Source organism: Labrus bergylta, chromosome 23 (assembly GCF_963930695.1).
Source record: "Labrus bergylta chromosome 23, fLabBer1.1, whole genome shotgun sequence".
Classification (NCBI taxonomy): domain Eukaryota; kingdom Metazoa; phylum Chordata; class Actinopteri; order Labriformes; family Labridae; genus Labrus; species Labrus bergylta.
In genome coordinates this window covers 16,635,495-16,659,534 of record NC_089217.1, presented here as the reverse complement: position 1 = coordinate 16,659,534, position 24,040 = coordinate 16,635,495, and the positions used below count along the sequence as shown (strand labels likewise).

The 24,040-nt window shown below is 42.3% G+C and overlaps 1 protein-coding gene across 3 annotated transcripts in view; it reads left to right on the top strand.

The window, feature by feature from the left end:
- The window catches only part of LOC110004020 (NXPE family member 3-like), a 35,045-nt gene that overhangs the window by 6,544 nt on the left and 4,461 nt on the right, over positions 1 to 24,040 (top strand). For 2 of the 3 annotated variants that reach the window (XM_065951529.1, XM_065951531.1), the window contains 3 exons: positions 103 to 173; positions 291 to 497; positions 579 to 2,691. In XM_065951529.1, coding sequence (XP_065807601.1) covers positions 103 to 173; positions 291 to 497; positions 579 to 1,132 — 832 coding nt within the window. In that variant the 3' untranslated portion in view covers positions 1,133 to 2,691. Of the gene's footprint in view, positions 1 to 102; positions 174 to 290; positions 498 to 578; positions 2,692 to 24,040 lie in introns of those variants that run through there. The other variant, XM_065951530.1, reaches the window with a different exon arrangement.

The window sequence follows — 24,040 nt, the reverse complement described above, 5'->3', positions numbered from 1 at the left end:
TAACTTAATGCAATTAAATCTTTACCTTTTGGTAAATCATGTTTTGACAGTGATTATATTAGTGTGTGTAAAGTACAATATATAATGTGAATTTTTATACAGGAATGTCAACCTGAAAGTCTTCATTCCGGCTTCAGGACCTGCCAGTGTCACTGTGTTGCCACGAAGGAAAGGTAAGCATAATCTTTCCTACTCTCACCAATAAAAATCAAAACTGAATGAGCTTGAGACCTTGACAGTTAAAGTGACTTGTGAAAGAGTACGTACAACCTTTTTTCAATTCTTCTCAGGGCAACCTGCAGTCAATCAAGACAGTGGGAAGTCTGGACTCTCTGGGTATTACTACCAGGGTGTGTGGCGATCACTAGGTGGCTTTAACGTTAACCAATTCAACAACGACTCTGCAATCAGCCAGTGTTTGAAAGGCAAGGTGGTCCACATGTATGGAGACTCAACCATCAGGCAGTGGTTTGAGTACCTCGACGCTTCGCTTCCAGGTATCTGTTCCACAGTTATTGTAGGCAAAATTTGGTTCATTAATATTGCAACTTAATCTGTTCCTTCTGTCACACTTGCAGAGGCTAAGGCAGTAAACCTGAACAGTCCGAAGCCAGCAGGACCTTACATGATATGGGAAAATGCAAACAAAATCATGGTAACGTACCGCATCCATGGTCTTCCTCTTCGGATTTCAATCATACCAACCAGTAAGGAGTGTTACGTTTCCAAAGAACTTGATACGCTGGTTGGTGGTACCAACACAGTTGTAGTTTTAGGAATCTGGGCCCATTTCAGCACTTTTCCAATTGAACTTTACATCAGACGGCTTCAGAGCATCCGCAGGGCAGTGGTCCGTCTGTTGAATAGGGCTCCTGGCACACTGGTGGTCATCAGAACTGGGACCCTCCAAGCTATGCATGTTGGTAATGTGATAAGCAACGGTGACTGGTTCTCGTTTCAGGTGGACAAGGTGCTTAGAGCCATGTTCAATGGACTTAATGTCCAACTGGTGGATGCATGGGATATGGTTCTTGCTCACCACTTGCCACACAACATTCATCCAAAACGTCCCATCATTAAGAATATGGTTGATGTTCTATTGTCCTACATATGCCCACAAAAGAAGAGATAGCTGTTAATTTCATGAAGGAATTTTAACAATTCAGGAAAAATGCAGCTCTTGTTGGTAAAACTGAAGTTTTTCTGCTTCTTGTGTGTTTCTATCAAATGATTTCTTTTTCCTAAAGCAGATTATACAGACAAAGCAAGTACAACTTCCATCTTTTAAAAAAGAGAATTGTGAATAAAAAAAGGAGAGCAAACCGTATTGCAATCAGTTTGAAGTCAAATAGCTCTAATAAAAACAGGCGTGTGAAGATTCACATTAACCCAAACAGCTCATTGAGCTAGGTACTTGGAAATTTGGAAATTTAAATACATCTGAGCTCAAGTCTAAATTTACCATACCACAATAAGCTAAATTTACCATTTAGTCCATTTACTCCATAGAATTGTATGAGAAGTTACTATCTACCCATTAACTAATGGCTAACTAGTAGTTAATTCCCCATTAACTATGCAACAATTTGTGTAGTTACATTATCTGTTAAATTATAATTAGCTACTCTGGAACATGTAATGAAGAAGTATTCACCATCTACCCATTACTAAATATCCATGACATGAATTTATTCAGCCAATTTACATGAAAACTAAAAAACTAAACTAAAATAATCCATTATGCCATCCAACCTTTGGCTGCTCAATTGAAAAAGAAAAGTCAGGAGAATACCTCGGCTTGTGAGGGAGCGTCTCCTATTCACCTCATTCAATCATGTAACTATCTTATTAAACATTAAGTGGACTTTTTTTATTCAATGTGTTAATCAGCTAAAGTATGGATCCACTGTAGTTAAATTATTCATGAGCTTAATTTATTATGTGAGTAAATGTTTTGTTGCTTTGATTATTAATCATGTCCTCTCTGAGGTAAAATTTCTATTGACAAAGAAGCATAGCATGTTTCCTTGATGTCTGATGATATAGTTAGGTCATTTTTATGATTTAATTCAGGAAATAGCCTACATATGGGACCTTGAACTTGATCCTAGCCTGAATGGTTTGGACCTTTTACCAATAGGTGGCAGTGCGTGACAGTAAATGGTGTTCTTTCTATCCTGATCTTTTCTTCCACCAGCTTGTTGTCTGTCAGCCCTTCTGTACATTATGTACACTAATGAGTGTTGCAGCATTTGTGTGTGTGTGCTGTTGTATGTGTACATATTTCATATTTTATATGCTGCAGCTGGATTGCTTCTACAGAGTTTCGTTGTATAAATTTACAATGACAATAAAGATCAATCAATCAGTCTATCAAAAACAGACACATTGGGAAATGTGTTGATGTTACTTTGATTGTCAGCCTTCTTGATGGGGGAGAGCAGGGTTATGAGGCAGTTGTGGATGACTTTATGGCTTGGCATGATCAATCTTTTCTTCATTTCAATGTGTCATAAATAAAACACATGATTATTGTTTCAAGCAAATTTTCACTTTAAATAAGTAGAACAATTTGTCCATGGAGTCAGTGTTTTTTCTTATTACAAGCAAAAAAAACTAACTCCATGGAGTTTCTTCTTATTTCAAGTGAAAATTTGCTTGAAACAAGCAAAACATGTGGAAATCAAATGACTTTTTAGGTGATGTGTCTTATTTTAAGTGTAATGAGATTTGTTTTGACTAGAAATAAGACAAATATTCTTGGTAAGATTTTGAGTTTTTGCAGTTGACAGCAGTGGTCACCAGCTTATTTGTATAACTTTAGATAGAGGTAAGACTCGTGGGGCGCTGGTGGTGCAATGGTTAGGGCGTGCGGCCCATGTATTGAGGCTGTCATCTCAAGCAGGCAGCCCAGGTTCGCATCCAGCCCGTGGCCTCCCTCCTGCATGTCGTTCCCCACTCTCTCTCCCTGGTTTACAACTCTATTCACTGTCCTATCACTCCATTAAAGGCACAAAAAGCCCAAAAATAAATCTTAAAATAAAAAAAAGAGGTAAGACTGGTCCTTTAACTGTGGTTAGAAAAATGTATATATAGCACTTTGAATTTGACACTGACAACATAGAACAGTACTGGCAATATAAACTCTTCCAGGTTTGAAGATCTGTATAGCATTACAAACACTGTAATTTATGAAATATGTTTAGGTTTAATTTTAACAACAATGGAAAAACATCAACCACAAACAGTTGGCCAGTTTTTACATACAACTTTTCCAAGAATACAGTGTCACATTTTTACTTTTTGTAAATAAATTGTCTTTATTGAAATATTAACTCAAGTGTGACTTTTTTTCCACAGTGCCTTCAGCGGTCATATTTGAATTTTAAAGAGATCATACATTTAAAAGAAAAATTCTACCTTCTTTTACTACAACGATGCATCTGCCCTCCACATGTAGAACTTGAGGATTATATAAAAGATGACGCTGCTAAACTTCTGAATGTGTGTGTGTGTGTGTGTGTGTGTGTGTGTGTGTGTGTGTGTGTGTGTGTGTGTGTGTGTGTGTGTGCACGCACAGTTTTCATTTACTGTCTAAGCAAACAAAGCCGTTTTAGGCCAAATCCATTACCTCCAATCCACTCTTCAACACAGAGATGAATTCTGTTTTAAAACTTGCATAGTCTTTGTAGTTAGATGCCAGTTCCAAAGAACAACTGCAGGTGTGAGCCAAAGGCGCCCTTGCGAACTGTGGCTGTTCTGCTGTGAATGTGACTTTAATGGTCTTAGAGAGGAACAAGTCAGACCCTGTGCAGTACCTGAGGCCAAGCTCCTTCTCATCTCTTTTTCTTACAAATCTCAAGAGATGATTTGAGGTAGTTTGTTCTTCCAGTGACATAGATCCTGGTAACTTGATGGTTTTGGTAATGTTTCTTGCCTTGGGTTTGAGATCATCCAGAATGTTCTTCAGTCCTTCCCAACTCATGGATTGTCCAATAGATCTGAGAATTGGCTTCAAACACTTCATGATAAATGCTGGTTCTTGTACCATCTCTTTGTGGGCTATTTCCTCCACCAGACTTGGCAGATTTTCTTCAGTTGGGAGTACACAGCAGTTGTGACTGCTGAGTATGCTGAGGAGTTCATCCATATCTGCCCCTTTGAAGTTGCTAATTGCCTCAGTTAGCACATTCTTCTCAGTTGCGCTGATATAGTTGAAGAAAGCCTCTAGTAGATTGTCTGAACAGGAGAGAGGTAGAGCCTCTGTAAGGAATGGAGGGGGAAGTTGGACTGGAAAGAACTGAAATTTCTGCCATCCAAAGGCCATGATGCGAGCAACAGCAGTCCACTCTTTCTCTTGGAATTTGTGGTGCAAAATTGGGATAAAAATAAAAAAAAAACGTTCAGCATAAAACACTATACTCTTATCTTATCTGGCTTGTATCTATTGGGTTGTATTTATATCAAATGTGTTTTCCTCTCTAAATTAATCTAGTTTTTGCAACAAACAACTTTAATCTTCTCAATTTATGCGCACAGACATAAACACCAAGAGTAGTTTTGAAAAGTTCCACTCGATATTCCGTTACTTATAAGAGTTCAGTACTAAATCAACACAAAGCAGCTGTAGGCCTACATTAACAGATATTCTGTTACTTATTGGAGATCAGCACAGAATCGGTGGCAAGCAGCTGTACATTAACATTTTCAAAACGGAGCCAGGAGATGCTTCCGTTGTGATGCATTTACAAGAGTGTACGGACAGTCGCTCACCCTCTATCTCTCTCTCTTGCTCTGAAGCTGATGTGATTCTGCTCTATTTTGCTGTCTTAACTATGCGCAGGAGTCGAGAAGGATTTTTTTTTGCTATGTTGAACGCAGAGCCTTATAGTTCAGAGGCTCTGGTTGCACGGAGCCTGCACTCTCTCACGCGTTCACTCTCTCACGTGCGCTCTCTCTCTCTCTCGCGTGCAGGCACACGCAGCAATTTTATGAATAATTGAATAATTAAATAAGAACAGGCCGGAAATATACTTGGGCCCAGATATCATCTTTGTGTGGGAAACACTGGAGACTAAATATTCTCAAACAGGTTGTTGGTATAAAGTTGTCATTTTTATTGTGCTGCACTTCTTTTAATTTGGGCAAATGTCAGAGTTGTTTGGCGTTTAAGTGCCAGTTCTAGCGCTAGCCCTTAGTAGGCCTATAGTGTGGCTGCCAACAGTCAATAATAAATAATTTTTTTTCTATGAATATATTTGCCTCCAGCATAAAATGTGTGTAGAAATAGGCCTACAGTATATTTTAACATCTACCATAATGGTGGTACTTATTTTCGGAGGTGGTACGCAGTCTAAAAAGTTTGAGAACCACTGCTGTAGTTGGTTCCACAGGTCTTTGATGCATAAAACATATCCCAGAAACCAGTGAGGCAGTCTCTGGTGACCCCACTCTCAACTCCAGCCTCAGCCTCGCCACGTTCAAACACACGCCTGATTGAAATATTAGCATCCAGGATGCAGTTGTCTGTAAATGCTTCAATCATGTCCACAAGACAGTGTGCTTTGCGAATCACAATGACTTGCTTCTCCACGACATTCTCTGGATTTTCAAATAAATCAATGGCAATTGTGCTGGTGGAACTTGAAGCCTGCTCAGAATCCACAATGTGAATAATATCTTCTTCCATCTCAGCTACCACTACTTCTTCTATTTGATTTTCAAAGACTGTGTTTGCGCCGCTTTCTTGTTGGCTGTTAACTAGCCAGGAATCTGGACTTACTGTGGTCTTGACGCGTGGAGGTGAGTATATCAGAGTGTCATCAAGACCATCGACAAGTTCACAAGGCATGTTGGTGTTATATCCAAGTACAATAACTTCATCATCACTGGAAAGATCTATAAGAGGCTGGTCTGATGTTTGAGAAGAAGGAGTAGCTTGGAATGTTGAGGTAGTATTGGGACTGCTCCAAGAGAAAGGCCTACTGCCGTACCGAGGTCTTTTGACAGGAGTGGGGGAGAGCAGTGATGGGCTGGATAAGGATGGAGATGTATGTGTAGCTGGCCCAAGTGTGTTGGATGTGTCAGGTGAAAAGGGCATGTCTGTTGTTGCATCACTAAGCTCAGAATCCCTACAATCTTTTGGCTTTGTACAGAGGTATAGTCTGTGGATCTTGTAATTAGTTTGCTCTAACAAACTTCAAACTGTGACACTACCCTCAAGGGGCTCCTCAGAACCAATGACATAAAGTATGCACTCAAAGTCCTCTAATTTGCCTTTCGTCGATGTACCGTTGGGGAAAAAAATGTTTTCCCTTTTTCAAGTGTGGTGGATACAGTATCATCTTTGCTTACAACTATCTCTCTTGTCCACCCCCAGTAGGCATTCTTACTTGTTTGTACATAATCTTGGTAGTTCAACCAGCCAAGTTCTATTTTCATTGTCTTCTATTCAGCATTCTTATTTCCACGGAGTGTAGGTGTGCTGTCACATTTTTATCTGGTTTGTTTTATTTTATAAATAATATAAAGGTGCACTTTAATATGAGCCATGTTGGCCAGTGAAATATTTATTTGAAGAAGAGTTTCAATTTAGAATAAACTGCACATATCAGTGTTGCCAGTAGGAGGCAGTGTGGCGCTGTGCTTCTCCCTTGGACGCTCTCGTTGCTTCATTATGCTAAGAGAAGCTGCACTGAGCAGAAACACTGTCGTCTTCCTCATCTTTCTCCTGTTTACACAGGTTTGTGAAGCTTTTAAAACATGTCAACATGTAAGAATTTGGTTTAAAACTAAAAGCAAGTTAAGTCGAATTTGAAAGTATGTTTTAAGAATGGTTTTGTGAAGAAGCAGGGACTTTGTGTGTACTCTGTGTCAAGTGCAGTCTAAGATGGCGCTGCCGATTATATCGTCTTTTTGGTTATTTCAAAATTCTGTCAAATTTTTTGCTCAAGTACATTTCATTTAGGAATAAATATAGTTAAGTATAGTTAATATTATTATGTCAGTCTTTGGTTCATGCATGTTTTTGTTTGATACTAGCAATGTGCTAGTTTCTCTTACCTCATATTTTAAGTAAAGTTAAACTATCTCAGTTTAATGGCTGAATAAAGATTTATTGAGGTAATTTTCTACTATTCGCATTTGGAAGTATGGTGAATTGTGTACCTATGTTGTTTGTGGATTCTGTACAAAATGCTGTAATATGCTGTCATGCAGAGAAAATACATTTATTTTGAATATTAACAAATAAATTATGCTGAGAGAAGCTGCACTGAGCAGAAGCACTGTCCTCTTCCTCATCTTTCTCCTGTTTACACAGGAACCTTATTTGTTTATGGGTCCCAGCCTGAGACCTGAGGTGGTAGATGGAAGTTTCATCTTCTCTCTTAGTCTATTTATTAAAGTTTGTTTCCTTTACTCTGTATTGTTTGGCCTCAGCCATGTGTGCTGGACAAAGGACTCAGGCCTGTATCGCAGTTCTCAAGCCTGACTAGAGTTATTTTGGAGGGAACTAAACAAAGGAGTCTTAGCCCAGCACCCCCCAACAACAACTAACAAATAGGTGTGAGGGGTGGGGGGGTGTCTGAATTCTCTATCCTCACTGGAGAACTGAGGTAAACCCCCAGCAGTTCCAGTCTTTAAAAGCAATCGTCAGGCATTGCTTCTTTCTCTTCAAGTGACGTCTGCCGACAGACACAAGAGGATACCCTTTTTGCACATGATGGACATCATGTCCACCAACATCCCCAAAATCAGGGGTGAGCAGACAATAAAAAAAACAGACAATAGAGGGTGTATTAAAAGTATTTATCATGAAATAACCAATAAAAACAGCTATGTATCTACCGTATTGTCCGCACTATAAGGTGCACTTAAAAGCCTTCAATTTTCTCAAAAAACGACAGTGCGCCTTATAATCCGGAGCGCCTTATATATGGATCAATTGGTTAATTGGTTGATCCATACTGGTTGTACACGGCACTCAGCGACACTGACTCGGATAATGACGAGAGGGAGCCGGGCATGTTGGATGCCGTACTCGCCCAACTGTTCAATTCGGACACCAAAGAAGAAGAATTCGAGGGATTCGTGGACGGGGAATGAACTGAAAAAGTGAGCTTTACGTGTTCTACGTAACTGAACAATGTTGAGTTATGCACTAACGCAGGGGTACCCAACCTTTTTTGAACCAAGATCTACTTTTAAAGTTACCAGTCTGCCGAGATCTACCAGTCCACATAGTGAGCCATAGCCTTTACCAACAGCCTACAAACGCATTTAATACTCACACAACAAACAGAAAATAATAAATGAGAGTTCTGTAAAAAATAATGCAGACTACAGACTACAGCAGGCTGCTGTGAGATGATTTTGCTTTTGTTAAATTAGCTGCAGACACGGTGAGAGTGAACGGAGTAAAGTCCAACCGACTGTTTGACCGGGTCACGTGTGTTCCCACCTCGGTCCGTACGGATCACGGATCAACTGTGTGCTGTAGCACTAAAAGTAAAAAGTAAAAAGGTTTGTGTGGTGGCTGGCGCTCCAGTGCAAGTGTGTGTGTGTGTGTGTGTGTGTGTGTGTGTGTGCGTGTGCGTGTGCGTTTGCGCTGTTTGTTGGTGTGTCTCGTCCCCCGCGATGCTCACAGTCATGACAGCAGAGAGGAGCAGAGAAAAGTAGCTGCAGCTTCATGAAATGCGCTTAATACTCGTAGCATAGTTTCTATATATGACTTTTTGGTAAAACATTTACCCCCCCCCGGTTTTACCTGCACGTCATTGCGCATGCCTGCACTCTCTCTTGCGCGCGCTCTCTCTCTCATGCACGCAGCAATTTCATGAATAAATGAAAAATTAAATACACACAGGTCGGAAGTATACTTGGGCTCCCAACACAGGTATCGTGTGTGGGAAACAGTGCAATGAGATGAAATTGAAATCACTTTTCTATTTTACAATTGTATTTTATATTGACAAAACATCTCGCGATCAACTGAGAATCAGTCAGCGATCTACCTGTCGATCGCGATCGACTGTTTGGGCACCCCTGCACTAACGTTTGAATTAGCGGTATCAGACTGTGTTTCTTTTACGTGTTTACAACTGAACAAGGCTGGGAGATATTGTGAATATGCACATTAACGTTTGAACAACGTTGAGTTATTGTGAATGCACTACGTATAAAACTACGTTTTGAGAGTTAAGAGAAACGTCAAAGAAATAATTTATTATTTGGGGAAATCGTCTTATGTACTTTTGTTTTTGTAGTTTTATACGTTACGTTTTATACGTATTTATATTTATATATTCACAATATCTCCCAGCCTTGTTCAGTTGTAAACACGTTCTATTCTATGCGCCTTATAATCCGGTGCGCCCTATATATGAAAACAGTTCTAAAATAGGCCATTCATTGAAGGTGCGCCTTATAATCCGGTGCGCCTTATAGTGCGGAAAATACGGTAATCTAAAAAGTCTTTAAAATGTATACTTCGTTGCACTGAGGCTTTTCTGTCAGTCCTAAATTAAATGCAGCATACTGAATGAATACTCTATGTTGAAGCCAAATAGTTGATTTTGTGATTTAATGGATATTTTGCATTTGTTTATCAATTTTGAGTTGTTTATTTATTATTAAAATGAATTATTTATTAATGCCGAGTGGTTGAGGAAAGGACGGTGCGTAATACAAACTCCGCCCCACAATTGCACGAGCTAGAGCGGCTGCTAATGAATATCAGCTGTGCCCAGTCGGGGAACTGGTTTCCCAGGTATGCGGTCACACTGTTTTTAGACCGCAGCAAAGCAGCCACAAAATCTACACAAAAGAATCTATCGCCAGGTAACGCACCGGCCTGTGTCTCCTCCACCCCAGTAAGAAAGAATGCTAAAATTTTCTGTTAAGAAGAGGAAAAAACAACCTTAAAAACAAAGGAAAACTTGTGGTTAATTGGGCGTGTCTAGCAGCGCATATCCTGGAAACCTAATGAAAAGTATTGCACTTATACTCTACATAGCAAGAAATATGAAAAACTGCAGTTTTATTACAAACCTGGGCATGGAAAAATAAAGACCCAGAACATAAATCTAAGGCGTTCTTCCTGCTCGTCTGTTTCATATTTTTTACACACGAATGTTTAAAAAGTCCAAACGAAGAAATGTATTAAAAAAAACATCATTCTAATGAAATCCAAAATTCCAATTACATTTTTACCTAAGGAAAAAATGAAGCAGTGTTATGTTCTGCTTGTTTTCGAACATTTACAGTTTAGCTTACTGTACGTGGTAAAGTAAAGTGGTTTATTTAAAAAACACTTTTCTTTTTAAATCCATTCTAAATTGTATCCTCATGCTCAAGAAAAATTCTTCTTAAGCTAAGAAAGAAAAGCAAAGGGTTTTGTATTTTACAAAGGAAAGGCAGGAGTTCAGATCTGGACAAAGAGTCTGGGTAGAAAAACAAAAAAAGCAAGCTGGAGTCATCAGAGGGCCATCCCAGACGCCAAGGTCTTACAACATTGACCTACCATAAGGAAGTCTGCAGTTTTTTTAACATTGATCTTTAAGTGGTGGTCGCACCACTCCACAAAGTCCTTCACAACAGGCCCATGATCGACCTCTCCATCCTGGAGCAGACTGATTAGAACAGTATCGTCCGCAAACTTCAGGAGATGCCTGTTGTCATAGGTGCTTCTACAGTCGTTTGTATATAAAATATACAATAAAGGGGACAGGACACACCCCTGTGGTGAGCCTGTGGATGACAGCCGCTTCTCGGATAGGGCACCATTCGCCCTGACTGCCTGAGGCCTGCAAGTTAAAAAGTCCAAGATCCATTTCACCAACCCAGCATCAAGGTTAAAATTGGACAGCAGTTTCTTTGCTAAAATGTGGGGTTGGATTGTATTAAAAGCTGAGGAGAAATCTACAAATAAATGCCTCGCATGTGTGTGTTTTTGTACCCTCAAGATGTTTATATAAATAGTTAAATAGAGTAATAGTGGCATCATCCACACCTCTGTTTGCCTGATATGCAAATTCAAGTTTCAAGCAGGCCCTGAACATGATTGGTCAGAACTCTTTTGACCATTTGTCAGAGTCAGAGCCACAGGCCTCAGGTCATTTAGCTCTTTTGGAGATTTGTTCTTAGCCACAAGTACAACAATAGAATCCTTCCACAGCTTGGGGACCTTGTGCACAGTAAGTGACAAGTTGAAAAGATCTGTAAAAACATCACATAACTGATCTGCACATACTTCAAGAAATTTGCCAGTGATCATATCTGGTCCGGGGCTTTTCCTAATGTTACATTTAAAAATGGATCTGACAGAATTAACACTTATACTAGTGTTAGAAGGGGCCTGAGAGGTGGCAGCACCATCACTAAACATGTCGAACAAGTCACCACATTTGTAAAATCATATTCATCATTAAAACGTAGATAAAAATCATTCAGTGCATTTGCAAGCTCTGTCTGTGATTTAAAACCGTCCATGTTCATCCACCCATTTTTCTTGTTGTCCTGGTCAGATCTGTCCTCCACCCTATTGGAGCTTAGCCCTCTTGATTTCATGTCTGGCCTCTTTCTTCGCTTCTGCTATCTCAACAACCCCACCATGCAGAAACATGTCCTGTTTCCTGTGCAGTGCATCCTTCACTGCTTTAATTTGCCTGGGTTTACTATTTGGAAACACCTTAACATGTTTTGTGGGGATGATTGAGTCGTTAAGATAAAGAATATAAGAGGCGATCACCTCAACCCTCTCATCAAGATCGGCAGAATCATCATTAAAAACATCCCAGTCTGTGCTTTCAAGCGCTCCCTTAAGTTCCTCAATAGCACTTTCAGTCCACATCTCCACTGTCCTTGTTACTACTTTACCTCTTTTAAGGAGAAGTTTGTAGGTAGGGGTAAGAAGGATGGTGTTGTGATCAGAAGAGCCAAGAGGGGGCAGGGCAACCGACTTATATGCACCTTTGACTGAACCATAACACAGGTCAATAGTTCTGTTCAGTCTGGTGGGGCAAGAAATATACTGGTGAAAGTTGCTCAATGATTTCAAGTTATAGTGATTGAAATCGTCAAGGATGAAACAAGGTGCATCGGGAGAGAGGGACTGTAGTTTATGTGTAATTTTGTGAATAGTATTTACTGCATTCCTCGCGTTGGCTTTTGGATGTATCTACACGACAGTAATGAATATTTGGGGAAATTTGCGGGGGAGATAGAAGGGGCGCACAGATACAGACAGCAGTTCAATGTCCTCAGTGCACACAGTCTCTCTGACAGTGATGTTCTTGCACCACCGCTGATTTACATAGAGGCAAACACCTCCCCCTTGGGATTTCCCTGTGACGTCAGTGTTTCTGTCAAGCCTCACCGGTGTCCCAAAACCGCTGAGAGTTAGATCTGTGTCCAAGTCCGAGGAAGTAAGCCAGGTCTCAGTGAAAGCCATGATGCACGAGTCTCTGAATTTCTCCAGATGAATGACGTTGGCCTGGATCTCGTCAATCTTGTTTCTGATGGATTGGGCATTACAGAGCAGCATCGAGGGGCGGGGTATACGGTGGAGATTTAGAGGCTTGAGCCTCTGTCGGACACCACTCCGTCTCCCTCGTTTCCGTACTTTCCCTTTGTTGTCCTTTTTGTTAAAATCATCCCGATGACGGGAGATAGCCGCTGTTAAACAGTCTCTGGTAATTAGGTTGCGACAGTGGCCGCTGTCGATACCTTAGATCCAGTAAAAATCCCCGAGAATACTGAATCCGGCCCGTATGCGAGTGGCAGGGATCAAACAAACACTGAGCCACAGCCAACAAAGTCCATGTGATGATAAAGAATAAAAGCTCCATACCCAGAAGTGTGCGGCGAGCAGTGAGATATAAATCAGGTTTTTTCTGGTATACACTGACGACATTGGAAAACAGACGAATAAAGACAGACCACTACTGCTAGTCGCAACTCGCGCAGTGCCATACAGTGTCAAGTTTATGTGACCAGATTGGTTATACTGAAAGGCGGCTAAACGCATGTGCAGGAGTCAAGGTAACGTTGTGATGTCCCCAAACGTTGGACATGAGGTTGTTTGGTTTTTCGCAAAGTTTTCACAGAGCGAGACTACGCACATGTGGTTACAGGTGAGTGAAATTGTTTTCCATCTGTTATATTATGATGCAGGGATACTTCGTTTTATTAAGTACATTTAATTAAAACCAGTGAAACGTTGCTGCTACTATAGCAGTTGTATTTGCTAATCGGACTACTTTACTTGCTTATCCGTCTTCAAAGAAACCTCGCGTTTCAAGATGTTTTGACCCTGCTGTATTGTATTAACATTTGTTTTTGTTAATGTGTTTTCTATTCTTAAAAGTACACTAGATCTCTGCCTTTTGGCTGGATAGTGACTACTCTTCTCCCCATGGGAGATTCTCCAAAAAGCTTCTACTTCTTTTTACCTAAGTGTAGTGCTTGTGAATATGACATTAATGACGCTTCTGTCAATGTAGACAAGATTGAAGATTTTTATGTAAATTAATTGTGTACCCACACGTCTAAAACCTCTAATTTTGCAGTTTGCTACATCTCTTCTTGTAGGCAATCTAACCTTGTAATGTTTTTCACCAAAACATGTGATCGCTCAAGCCAGCTCAGCTGTCTAACGAGGTAATGGCTGCCATGCCTGCCCAAAAGGTCTTTACCGCACTCTCTACAGACGAGGCTACAGACACACTCTGCTTCACACTAGCCTCATCTCTGAGCAAACTCTGCCCTCTGGTGTCCAAACCCGCTCGCAAAACCCACCCTAGTCCATGGCTCACTGAAGTCATAAGAGAGCAAAGAGCAGGGCTGAGGGCAGCAGAATGAAAATGGCAAAAGTCCAAACAGTCCGCTGACCTTAGACTTAGACTTAGACTTTCTTTATTGTCATTCAAACTTGTACTTTACAGTGCAGATAAGAACAAAATTTTGTTGCATTTGGCCCGTTGTAGTGCAGGATAAAAACAGCAGCATGTATTTACATATAAAAAATAAAAATAAGATGCAGATATAAATAGATATAAAAAGAAAAACTATGGGTAAAAATACTGTACAGATAAATATATTGCACGTTATATTGTGTTTTACAGTCCAGTGAGGTAGTCCTGTGTGGGGGTTTGAGGGGGAATGGAGGGATTATTTTTTCCTGTTCAAAAGTCTTATAGCCTGTGGGAAGAAGCTGTTACAGAACCTGGAAGTTCTGCTTCGGAGGCTGCGGAACCTCTTTCCAGAGTCCAGCAGCGAAAACAGTCCTTGGTGGGGGTGGGAGGTGTCTCTGCTGATTTTCTGAGCCCTGGTCAGACAGCGGATTTTTGCAATCCCCTGGATGGGAGGAAGTGGAGTCTTAATGATCTTTTCCGTCGTCCTCACCACTCTCTGCAGGGACTTCCAGTCGGAGGCACTGCAGGCTCCGGACCAGACAGAGATGCAGTTTGTTATGATGCTCTCTATAGTGCCTCTGTAGAAGGTGGTGAGAATAGGAGGAGGGAGGTGTGCTCTCTTCATCCGACGCAGAAAGTGCATGCGCTGCTGCGCTTTTTTCACAAGAGCGCCGGTGTGAAGGGACCAGGTCAGAGTGTCTGCTATCTGCACCCCCAGGAACTTTGTGCTGCTAACTCTCTCCACTGCTGTGCCATTGATGAGGAGTGGTGTGTGGCTGGGCTGGCGCCTCCTGAAGTCGACGATGATCTCTTTGGTTTTATCGACGTTCAGGGTCAGGTTGTTGGTTCTGCACCAGTCAACCAGATGTTTCACCTCCTCTCTGTAGTCCATGTCGTTGTTGTCACGGATGAGGCCCACTACTGTTGTGTCGTCTGCAAACTTCACGATGTGGTTAGTAGTGGACCTGGCGCAGCAGTCATGGGTCATCAGGGTGAACAGCAGCGGACTCAGGACGCAGCCCTGAGGGGAGCCGGTGCTCAGGGAGATGACACTGGAGGTGTTGTTGCCCACCCGCACAGACTGGGGTCTGTTTGTGAGGAAGTCAAGCAGCCAGTTACATAGGGGGGTGCTGAAACCAAGGGGGGCCAGTTTGCTCACCAGATGCTGCGGGATGATTGTATTGAACGCTGAGCTGAAGTCCAGAAACAACATCCGCACATGTGTGTCCTTCTCTTCCAGATGTTGTAAGCCCAGGTGGAGTGCAGAGGAGATGGCATCCTCTGTGGAGCGGTTTGGGCGGTAAGCAAACTGGTACGGGTCGAATGTGGGGGGAAGTCTGGAGACAATGTGGTCCTTTACCAGCCTCTCAAAGCACTTCATCATGATGGGGGTTAGTGCTACAGTGCGGTAATCATTGAGCGAGGAGATTGTGGATTTTTTAGGCACTGGTATAATTGTAGCAGTCTTTAAACATGAAGGTACCACAGCCTGGATCAGCGAGGTGTTGAAGATGTCTGTGAGAACCCCAGCCAGCTGGTCAGCACATTCCTTCAGCACCCGTCCCGGTATGTCGTCAGGGCCCGCTGCTTTCCGGGTGTTCACTCTCCTCAGGGTTCTCCGGACATCAGCTGCGTCTAGGCTGATTGGCTGCTCATCGGAGTGAGGAATAGATTTCCTCGCTGGAGTGGTGTTGAGTGCCTCAAACCTCGCAAAGTAGTTGTTGAGGTCGTTGAGAAAGTTGATGTTGTTGTCACAGGGGGGAGAAGTAGCTTTATAGTCTGTGATGACTTGGATGCCCTGCCACATTCGTCTGGTGTTCGTGGGGTCCTCGAAGAAGTCCTGCACTTTCTGACTGTGAGCACGCTTTGCAACCTTTATGGCACGGTTCAGGTTGGCTCTGGCTGTTTTTAGTGCCACCATGTCGCAAGATTTAAAAGCGTCGTTCCGGGCTTTCAGCATTGCACGTACCTCACTAGTCATCCAGGGTTTCTCGTTGGCCCGTGTGGAGATGTTCTTGATCACACTAACATCCTCCATGCACTTCTGAATGTATGCAGACACAGACTCGGCATACTCCTCCACACACGTCTGGTGATTGTCCGTAGCAGCCGCCTTAAACATGTCCCAGTCCGTGCATTCAAAGCAGTCCTGTAATGCTTCCATAGCTCCCTCAGGCCAGGCCCTCACCTGAATCACTGTGGGTTTTTTCCTGATCAGCAGGGGCTTGTATGCTGGAATTAGCATCACAGAGAGATGGTCTGAGGAGCCAAGGTGGGGGCGGGGTGCAGCCTTGAATGCCTTCTTGATGTTGCTGTAGGCCAGGTCCAGCGTGCTCCCACCCCTGGTTGCAAAATCCACATATTGATGGAAATGAGGAAAAACAGTTTTCATATTGGCCTGATTAAAGTCCCCTGCCACAATGAAAACTCCCTCTGGATGTGTAGATTGCAGTTCACTGATGGAGCAGTATAAAACATTCAGGTCTTCTCTGGTGTTTGCACTGGGAGGAATGTACACTGCTGTGAAGATCATAACAGTGAATTCCCGGGGTAAATAAAAAGGCCTGCTTTTTATAGTCAGTAGTTCTACATCAGGAGAGCAGTGACTTGAAACTATCTCACCGTTGTTGCACCAGTTGTTGTTGGTGTATATGCAAACACCGCCGCCTCGGGATTTACCAGTGAGAGAGCTGCTCCTATCCGACCGAAATAATGTTAGCCCCTCTATGCTAACTGCCTCATCTGGAACGGATGGTTTCAGCCACGTTTCTGTGTGAAATATGGCGCAGTAGTCTCTCATCTCTCGTTTTGCAGTTAAATCCAGCTTCAGGTAGTCCAGTTTGTTCTCCAGGGAGCGGACATTAGAAAGCATGATGGAAGGAAGCGGCGTTCTGTGCGGGTTAGCTTTTAGCTTGGTTGTTAGCCCCGCTCGGCATCCCCGTTTTTGCTTCCGGTCACATCGCTTCCGTCTCCTCCGCTGGCAGACTCTGCTGGTACGAGGCTCCGCTGCTTCACAGGCCGCTGGTTGTAGCCGGCGTAGTATTCCGAGGCTACGTAGAAGGTCCAGAGTAGTCGCATCTACCGGACTGAAACTGTTTGATTTACCTAAAACTAAAATTGCCTGGCGGTCGTATATTACTTTAGAGTAACTACGCTGCAGGTTTACTGTGAAGTTATCAGAACTGACTGGGTTATTTGCCATTATATTCCTGTTGCTATCACGAGCCACTGCAGCCGCAGCCGAGCAGGGCGCCGCCATCTTGAATCAGTGACTATAAGCCTCAATGAACCTCAATGAACCTCAATGACTATTACCAAAGACTTGTCTCATTCTCCTCCAGCCTGAAAATGGCCAAGACAACATATTATCAGGTGTTCACACCAGACATGTTTGCCCTGTATCATACTGAAAAGGTTGCAACCATCAGTAACCAGTTTTCTGAACCTGACCAACTCAGCCCAAAGGCACCAACCAAAAGTTCCTCACTCGACTCATTCTCCTCTCTGACTGAGGATGAAGTCTCTAAGCTTGTGCTAGACTCTTGGCCCACCACCTGTCCTCTGGACCCAATACCATCAAGCCTCATGCAGACCATTTCCTCTCCGCTTAATGCTGCGCTTAAGCATATCATCAACTCTTCTCTGTCAACGGGTGTGTTCCCCACTGCATTCAAGCAAGCTCGGGTCACCCCTCTGCTCAAAAAACACACACTAAACCCAGCCCAGGTTGAAAACTACAGACCGGTTTCTCTTCTGCCCTTTCTATCAAAAATACTTGAGCACACAGTCTTTAAGCAAGTCTCTGAGTTCCTGTCCATAAACAATCTGTTTGACCCAAATCAGTCAGGTTTTAAGCGGGGCCACTCTACTGAAACTGCACTACTGTCAGTAACAGAATCGCTACAAGCTGCCAGAGCTGCGGGTCAGTCCTCAGTTCTATTACTGCTAGACCGGTCTACTGCCTTTGACACAGTCAACCATCAAATCCTCCTATCCACGCTCTCTGAACTTGGCATCTCAGGATCTGCCCTCTGCTGGTTCATGTCCTACCTCTCTGAGCAATCCTTTAGAGTGTCGTGGAAGGGAGAAGTGTCCAAAGGGGTACCTCAAGGGTCAGTGCTTGGTCCCCTTCTCTTCTCCATATACACAAGCTCACTTGGTTCAATAATCCGCTCTCATGGCTTCTCATACCACTGCTATGCTGATGATACCCAGCTCTTCCTGTCATTTCCGCCAGACGATGTTACAGTCTCTGCAAGAATCTCGTCATGCCTTGCTGATATCTCTAAATGGATGAATGACCGGCACCTTCAACTCAATCTTTCAAAGACTGAGCTACTTGTCATCCCAGCCAGTCCCTCTATACAACCACAGATCAATATCCAGCTTGGAACAACCAAACTCATGCCCACAAAGTCTGCACCGGAACCTGGGTGTCATGATGGATGACCAGCTAACTTTTAAGGTTCAAGTAGCCTCGATTGCCCGGTCATGTCGATTTGCCTTGTACAAGATCAGACCTAACTGTCAGAACATGCTACACAGCTCCTGGTACAGGCTCTTGTGATATCACGCATGGACTATTGCAACTCTCTACTGGCAGGTCTTCCTACATGCACTATCAAACCCCTGCAGATGATACAAAATGCAGCAGTACGACTGGTCTTCAACCTTCCTAAAAGAGCACATGTCACTCCGCTGTTCATCTCCCTACACTGGCTCCCAGTTACTGCTCAAATTTAAAACTCTGCTGCTCGCTTACAAAACAGCGACAAAAACGGCTCCTCCTTACTTTAATTCTCTCATCCAGCTCTACAGTCCCTCCTGCACACTACGCTCTGCCAATGAAAGGCGTCTGATCCAACCTTCACAACAGGGTCCTAAGACACTGACTAGACTCTTCTCCTCTGTTGCCCCCTGGAGGTGGAATGAACTTCCAAACTCCATTCGATCTGCAGAGTCCCTCTGCACCTTTAAGAAAAAGCTAAAGACCCAGCTCTTTCATGAATACCTACTAACTTAATGATGATGGTCTCGATATTATTGATGATGATGATGGTTGTGACGATGGTTTTTGTTTGATAACGATAACTTTTAAGATGGTTTCTATACTGATTAGAGCTCTCAAGAACTGCCGCCAATGTTGTGCTTTGCCTCTGTGCAATGCCTGTCAGCACCTGTGTGTCCAATCGGACTTAAAGCTGATCGTTTGCTCTTACTGACATTGTTCCCTTTTTTCTAGATCCTTGCTTGTGTTGTAATTACTCTCTGATGTACGTCGCTTTGGATAAAAGCGTCTGCTAAGTGAATTGTAGAATTGTAGAATTTCTCAACATTATGAGAGCAGAGGGCTGGGGGATAGTATTGAAGATAAATAAGATAAGATATACTTTATTCATCCCAGCAGGGAAATTTAGGTGTTCCAGCAGCCAGCATACATACAAACACACAACACAACACATACATACATACATACATACATACATACATATCCCACCCATACAAAAAACATGAGCCCACAATACATAGCCAGGATAAAAAAAGTGGTATGGATGGTCCATGTGCATAAGTAGCTGTTACTCATAGATAACAGTACAAAATACTAGCTCTGCCAGTGCATAGTATGATAGATAAATAAAGAATTATTATAAAAAAGCAAAAGTGTGCAAATATACAGGTGCAAAATACAGTTTGATATAGGCAGCTCAGGCTAAAGTTTAAATGTCTTCTGTCCTTACTTAAAGGGGAGTCGTTATAAAGTGCAATTGCAGTAGGTAAAAAAGTATTTTTAAATCTGTCCTTTTTGCAGCTTAGCTGTAAACGAAGTAGAAGTATGAAAAGGTCATATCACCCTACCCAAATGAAATCTCCCCAACTCCCATTGGATCCCAGGCCTCATCTCAACCATCAGCAAGACACCAAGATCAAACACACCACAGGCATAGCCTCAAGAATATGACCAAGCCTCTCCTCACAACTCTCACTGTGCAGTAGCCTTCTACACATCACTGCTTGCGATGTCTTCCTCTTCCTCCACTAGATCAAGTCCACATTCACAAACTGAGCTCCACATCAGGAACTGGACCGCTGCTCGCCTCTGACAATCCCTGAATCCCCCTTCAACTGCCACTATGTCCAGAGGCAGCTACCCTTGTAGGGGACAGAGCTTATCACCCCCTGTGCCTGCTCCTTCTGTATCTGACATCTCATATCTCTCTCAAGCTATCACAGCTTTCTTTATATCCTGGAGTTCGCATGCTTCACAAAATTTCTGTGCACATACATCCTTCCATCCCATTATAGTTTCCTCTACTCTTCCTTCAGTCTTTCAGACAAAACTTCAGCAGAGTTCACTCTAGCTTTTTCAATGTAGATGCACTATTTATTCAGCCTTTCCTTCACGAAGGTCTGAGCTGGATGATTATCTGTCCATCATAGTCGACATAGTCTTACTTTTCGGAGGAACTGGTTTCTATAGCTACCATGTTTACTTTGCAGCATACAGCAGTTGAATCAAGGTACTGGGGAGGTCATGACTCCAAACTGTAATGTTGAATCTTTGCAGCCCAAACCTCCCTCTCATACCCCAGAATGTCCCGTCAGCGCTCTTCTACAAAGCTCACGCTCATTTTTCTCACACCCCAATCTTAAACCATCTATCACACAGGTATCAAAATCAAGGCCCGCAAGCCGAATCCGGTCCGACAGCAGGTTCCATCCGGCCAGCGAGACAATTTGGGAAGAAGGGGAACATCTTTGAAAGACAAATGTATGAGAATTTCTTTATAAATTAAATGTATTTAATTATTTTTGATACTTTTTATTTGATTGTTTTAAGAAAGACAAAGAGAAAAAAACTGTCAGAACAAGCATAAATAGATTTGCATAAGTTTGTAGTTTGCAAGATGTGTTGAAGTGCTTTCTACACAGACATGGATATATATTTCTGGTAGCTCATTCTACGACAAAAAAAAGTGAGAAAAAATGTAAAGAAAAATAAATGATTAAAAGGTGATAAAAAGCAACAGAGCAGACTGATTTAACAAAAAAACAATAGTAGACATAAAAGTTTAAATAAATAGTGGGCCTTGGTTTGTTCTACTCAAAGTGTTCATTAATTTTTGTCTGTGTTCTTCACCATCTTTTTTTACCACCATTTTTAATACATATTTTCATTGAATTTTGAAAAACCTTTATTTAATTAGCAAGGTAAAAAGGTAATATGATGATACAAAATTAATTAAACTGGACACTTACAACTATTTTCTCAGCAGGGAGTAACATAAAAAAAACGTGTTGCCAAGCGCACAAGCTGCTCCTGCATTACGTTTCAGTAATCAGGCTGAACAAAAAGAGAGGTGACCGTGACATAGAATTCAGAGAGACTGAAGGAGAGGTATTTCTGTAGTTTTATTCACTCAGAGTTTTGTTGCCAGAATTTAATCAGAGCTGCGGTTCTTAACTCCAGGGGAACTGCTGCACTGCGCACGCATCCTGGCGGTATTCAGTTTTGTCCACACGTCTTATCAGCTTCTCCTGTTTTCACTGATGTAAAACAACAGTTCTGCTGATAATCACAACGCTTCCTTCCTGGAGTAAGCCACAAAGAGCAGCTCGTCCAGATTTAAATCACTCCTCTTCGTCATCAATAACGGCCCAGACCGTCTCCACATAATCCAGACTGGGTGTAAATTGCGTACACAGGCGTATAGCCTAATGCATCTCCCGACTTACTCTATTTAAACTCTGATCATGGTAAAATCAGTCATTTAAGATTTAAATCTGATTTTATTTACAGATGGTTCATTTTTAGGTAATTTTTAGGAAAGTGTTGTGCTGATCACTTTTCAGTTTCATCCCTTCTAAATACAGTAGCCTGCTGTTGCGCATTTATCACCAGCTCTCATCAGACTGTAAATATGTAATTAATAATGAAAATGTCCTTCTTTTCCGAAAACGATATAACACAGGCTGTCCGGTCATATAGAGGTCCGCTGGTTTAGCCGCAGAGCAGCGCTAAAATGCTTCCTTGAATAACACACGGAGAAGGCACAGATTCATGGCACGTAAAAAGTCAGTAACAGAGTTAGATCAGTATCGATAGTATGGACACATAGAAGAACTGACTGCCACGCTCATATTAAAAGTCGTTTAACTGATTTTACTCAGTTGAAAAAGTGGAACTCAACACTGAGTTGATCAGACTGCAGAGCGCAACGCTGAAGCGCACGTCTGGAAACATTTTATCATTTTATAATGCCTGGCACTAAAATACCTGAAGATGACAGTGTTTCCATCACAGACACATATATTCATGAGAGCAGGTTTTGTCTGTGATGAACCTTAACGAGTGAAAACTGTGCTGTGGCCTGACACCTCTCTCTCTCTCTCTCTCTCTCTGAAGCGTAGCCTGTGTTGTTTGCAAGGTGTTTTCATACGATTTGGTGTGTGTGTCTCGTTGGGTAGTCACGGAAGTGTACGCTAAGTTGGGTGATGCGGAGGCTAGTATGGTTAGCGACTCTCTGTGGTGACTTGTTTGCCGGCGTCCGGCTGGTTATAGGTTTGTATTGGGCATTGTATGGGCATGTAAGTAGCTTGAAGGTTTTGTGCAGGTCAATAGACTGCATTTGTGTCGTGATTTGTTCCTTCTCCTATTACGCCTTTACTGTGTTCTAATTTTTGGGTGAACATGGCCGAGTTTAAACCAGAGGACTTCTTGGAAAATGATGTGACACGTTCGCGGTTGGCTAAACTGGGTAAAACTAAACTATGGAAACTGATGGAATATTTGGAGTTAGATGACTCATGCAGAGTATACTGGTAAATTGTAACCCTGAGGAGAAAGCCAGAGAGTGTGAGCGAAAATAACGAGAGAGAGAGCATGAGGAGAGAAAATGAGAGAGATTTTTTAAATGTTCGAGAAGATCGCTTTGCAGCGTAACTGGACAAAAGAGGAGTGGGTCACACTCATACAGGGCTCCCTAACAGGGAAGGCCCAGGAAGCATATGTTGCGCTACACAAGAGTCAGATTGATGATTATGATGTGGTTCGACAGGCTGTCCTAAAATGTTACGAGTTGGTTCCAGAGGCCTATAGACAGCGGTTCAGGACCGACAGACCGCGTCCAGGACAGACTTATCTAGATTTTGCAAGACAACAGGAAGCAGCATTTGATAAGTGGCTGAGAGCCAGCGAGGTGTATGATTTTAAGAACTTAAGAACACGAAGTAATGGTGCTGGAGCAGTTCAAACAGAGCCTGCCAAAGGTCATGCAGACCTACTTGAATGATCTTGAGGTGAAAACAGTGTCAAAGGCTGCTGAGGCTGCGGATAATTATGTCGTTATTCATAAAGAGTCATGGCGTGATAAACCTAGCAATCACTCTAACAGGACAGAAGACTTCACGACATGTCTGAGGCTTCTGTTATGGTCCTCAGGGACACCGCCTCAGGGCAGTCTCTAGTGGTAGAGGGTGCTGTAGATCTTCCTGAAACAGCTGCTTTAGGGGTTTATGTGTCTGTGAAAGGTTTTGGAGGTGGTTACAGTGCTCTTCCCCTGTACAGGATGTTTGTTGTTAGAACATTTTTGTTGGATATGCTAAGGTGGGAGTGACACCTGAGCTACCAGTGGAAGGTGTTACTTTTCTTTTGGGAAATAACTTGGCAGGTGATAAGGTGATATCAACCCTCATCCTGTCTCCAACTCCTTGTGAAGTTGCTGGGACAAAGGTTTTAGAGGAGCAGTATCCAGAGGCTTTCCCAGTTTGTGTTGTCATCTGATCACACTTTTTTATTTTTTTATTTTTTATTTAACCTTTATTTATCCAGGAAAGTCCCATTGAGATTAAAAACCTCTTTTTCAAGGGAGTCCTGGCCAAGAGGCAGCAAAAGTTACACAGTTACACTCACAACAAACAGACAGCAATTAAAATTATAAAAAACAATTAGGAATTAAAATTATAAAACACAGTTACAAGTAAAGGAGGTCTTCTCAAGTGCTCTCAGCCTGGATTTAAAAGTATTCAAAGAAATCAGTTCAGTTATTTCCCAGTCTTTTTGCAGCATGTTCCATGTAGAAGGAGCAGAGTTGATGAAAGCCCTTTTTCCCAGTTCTGTGCGGGCAAAT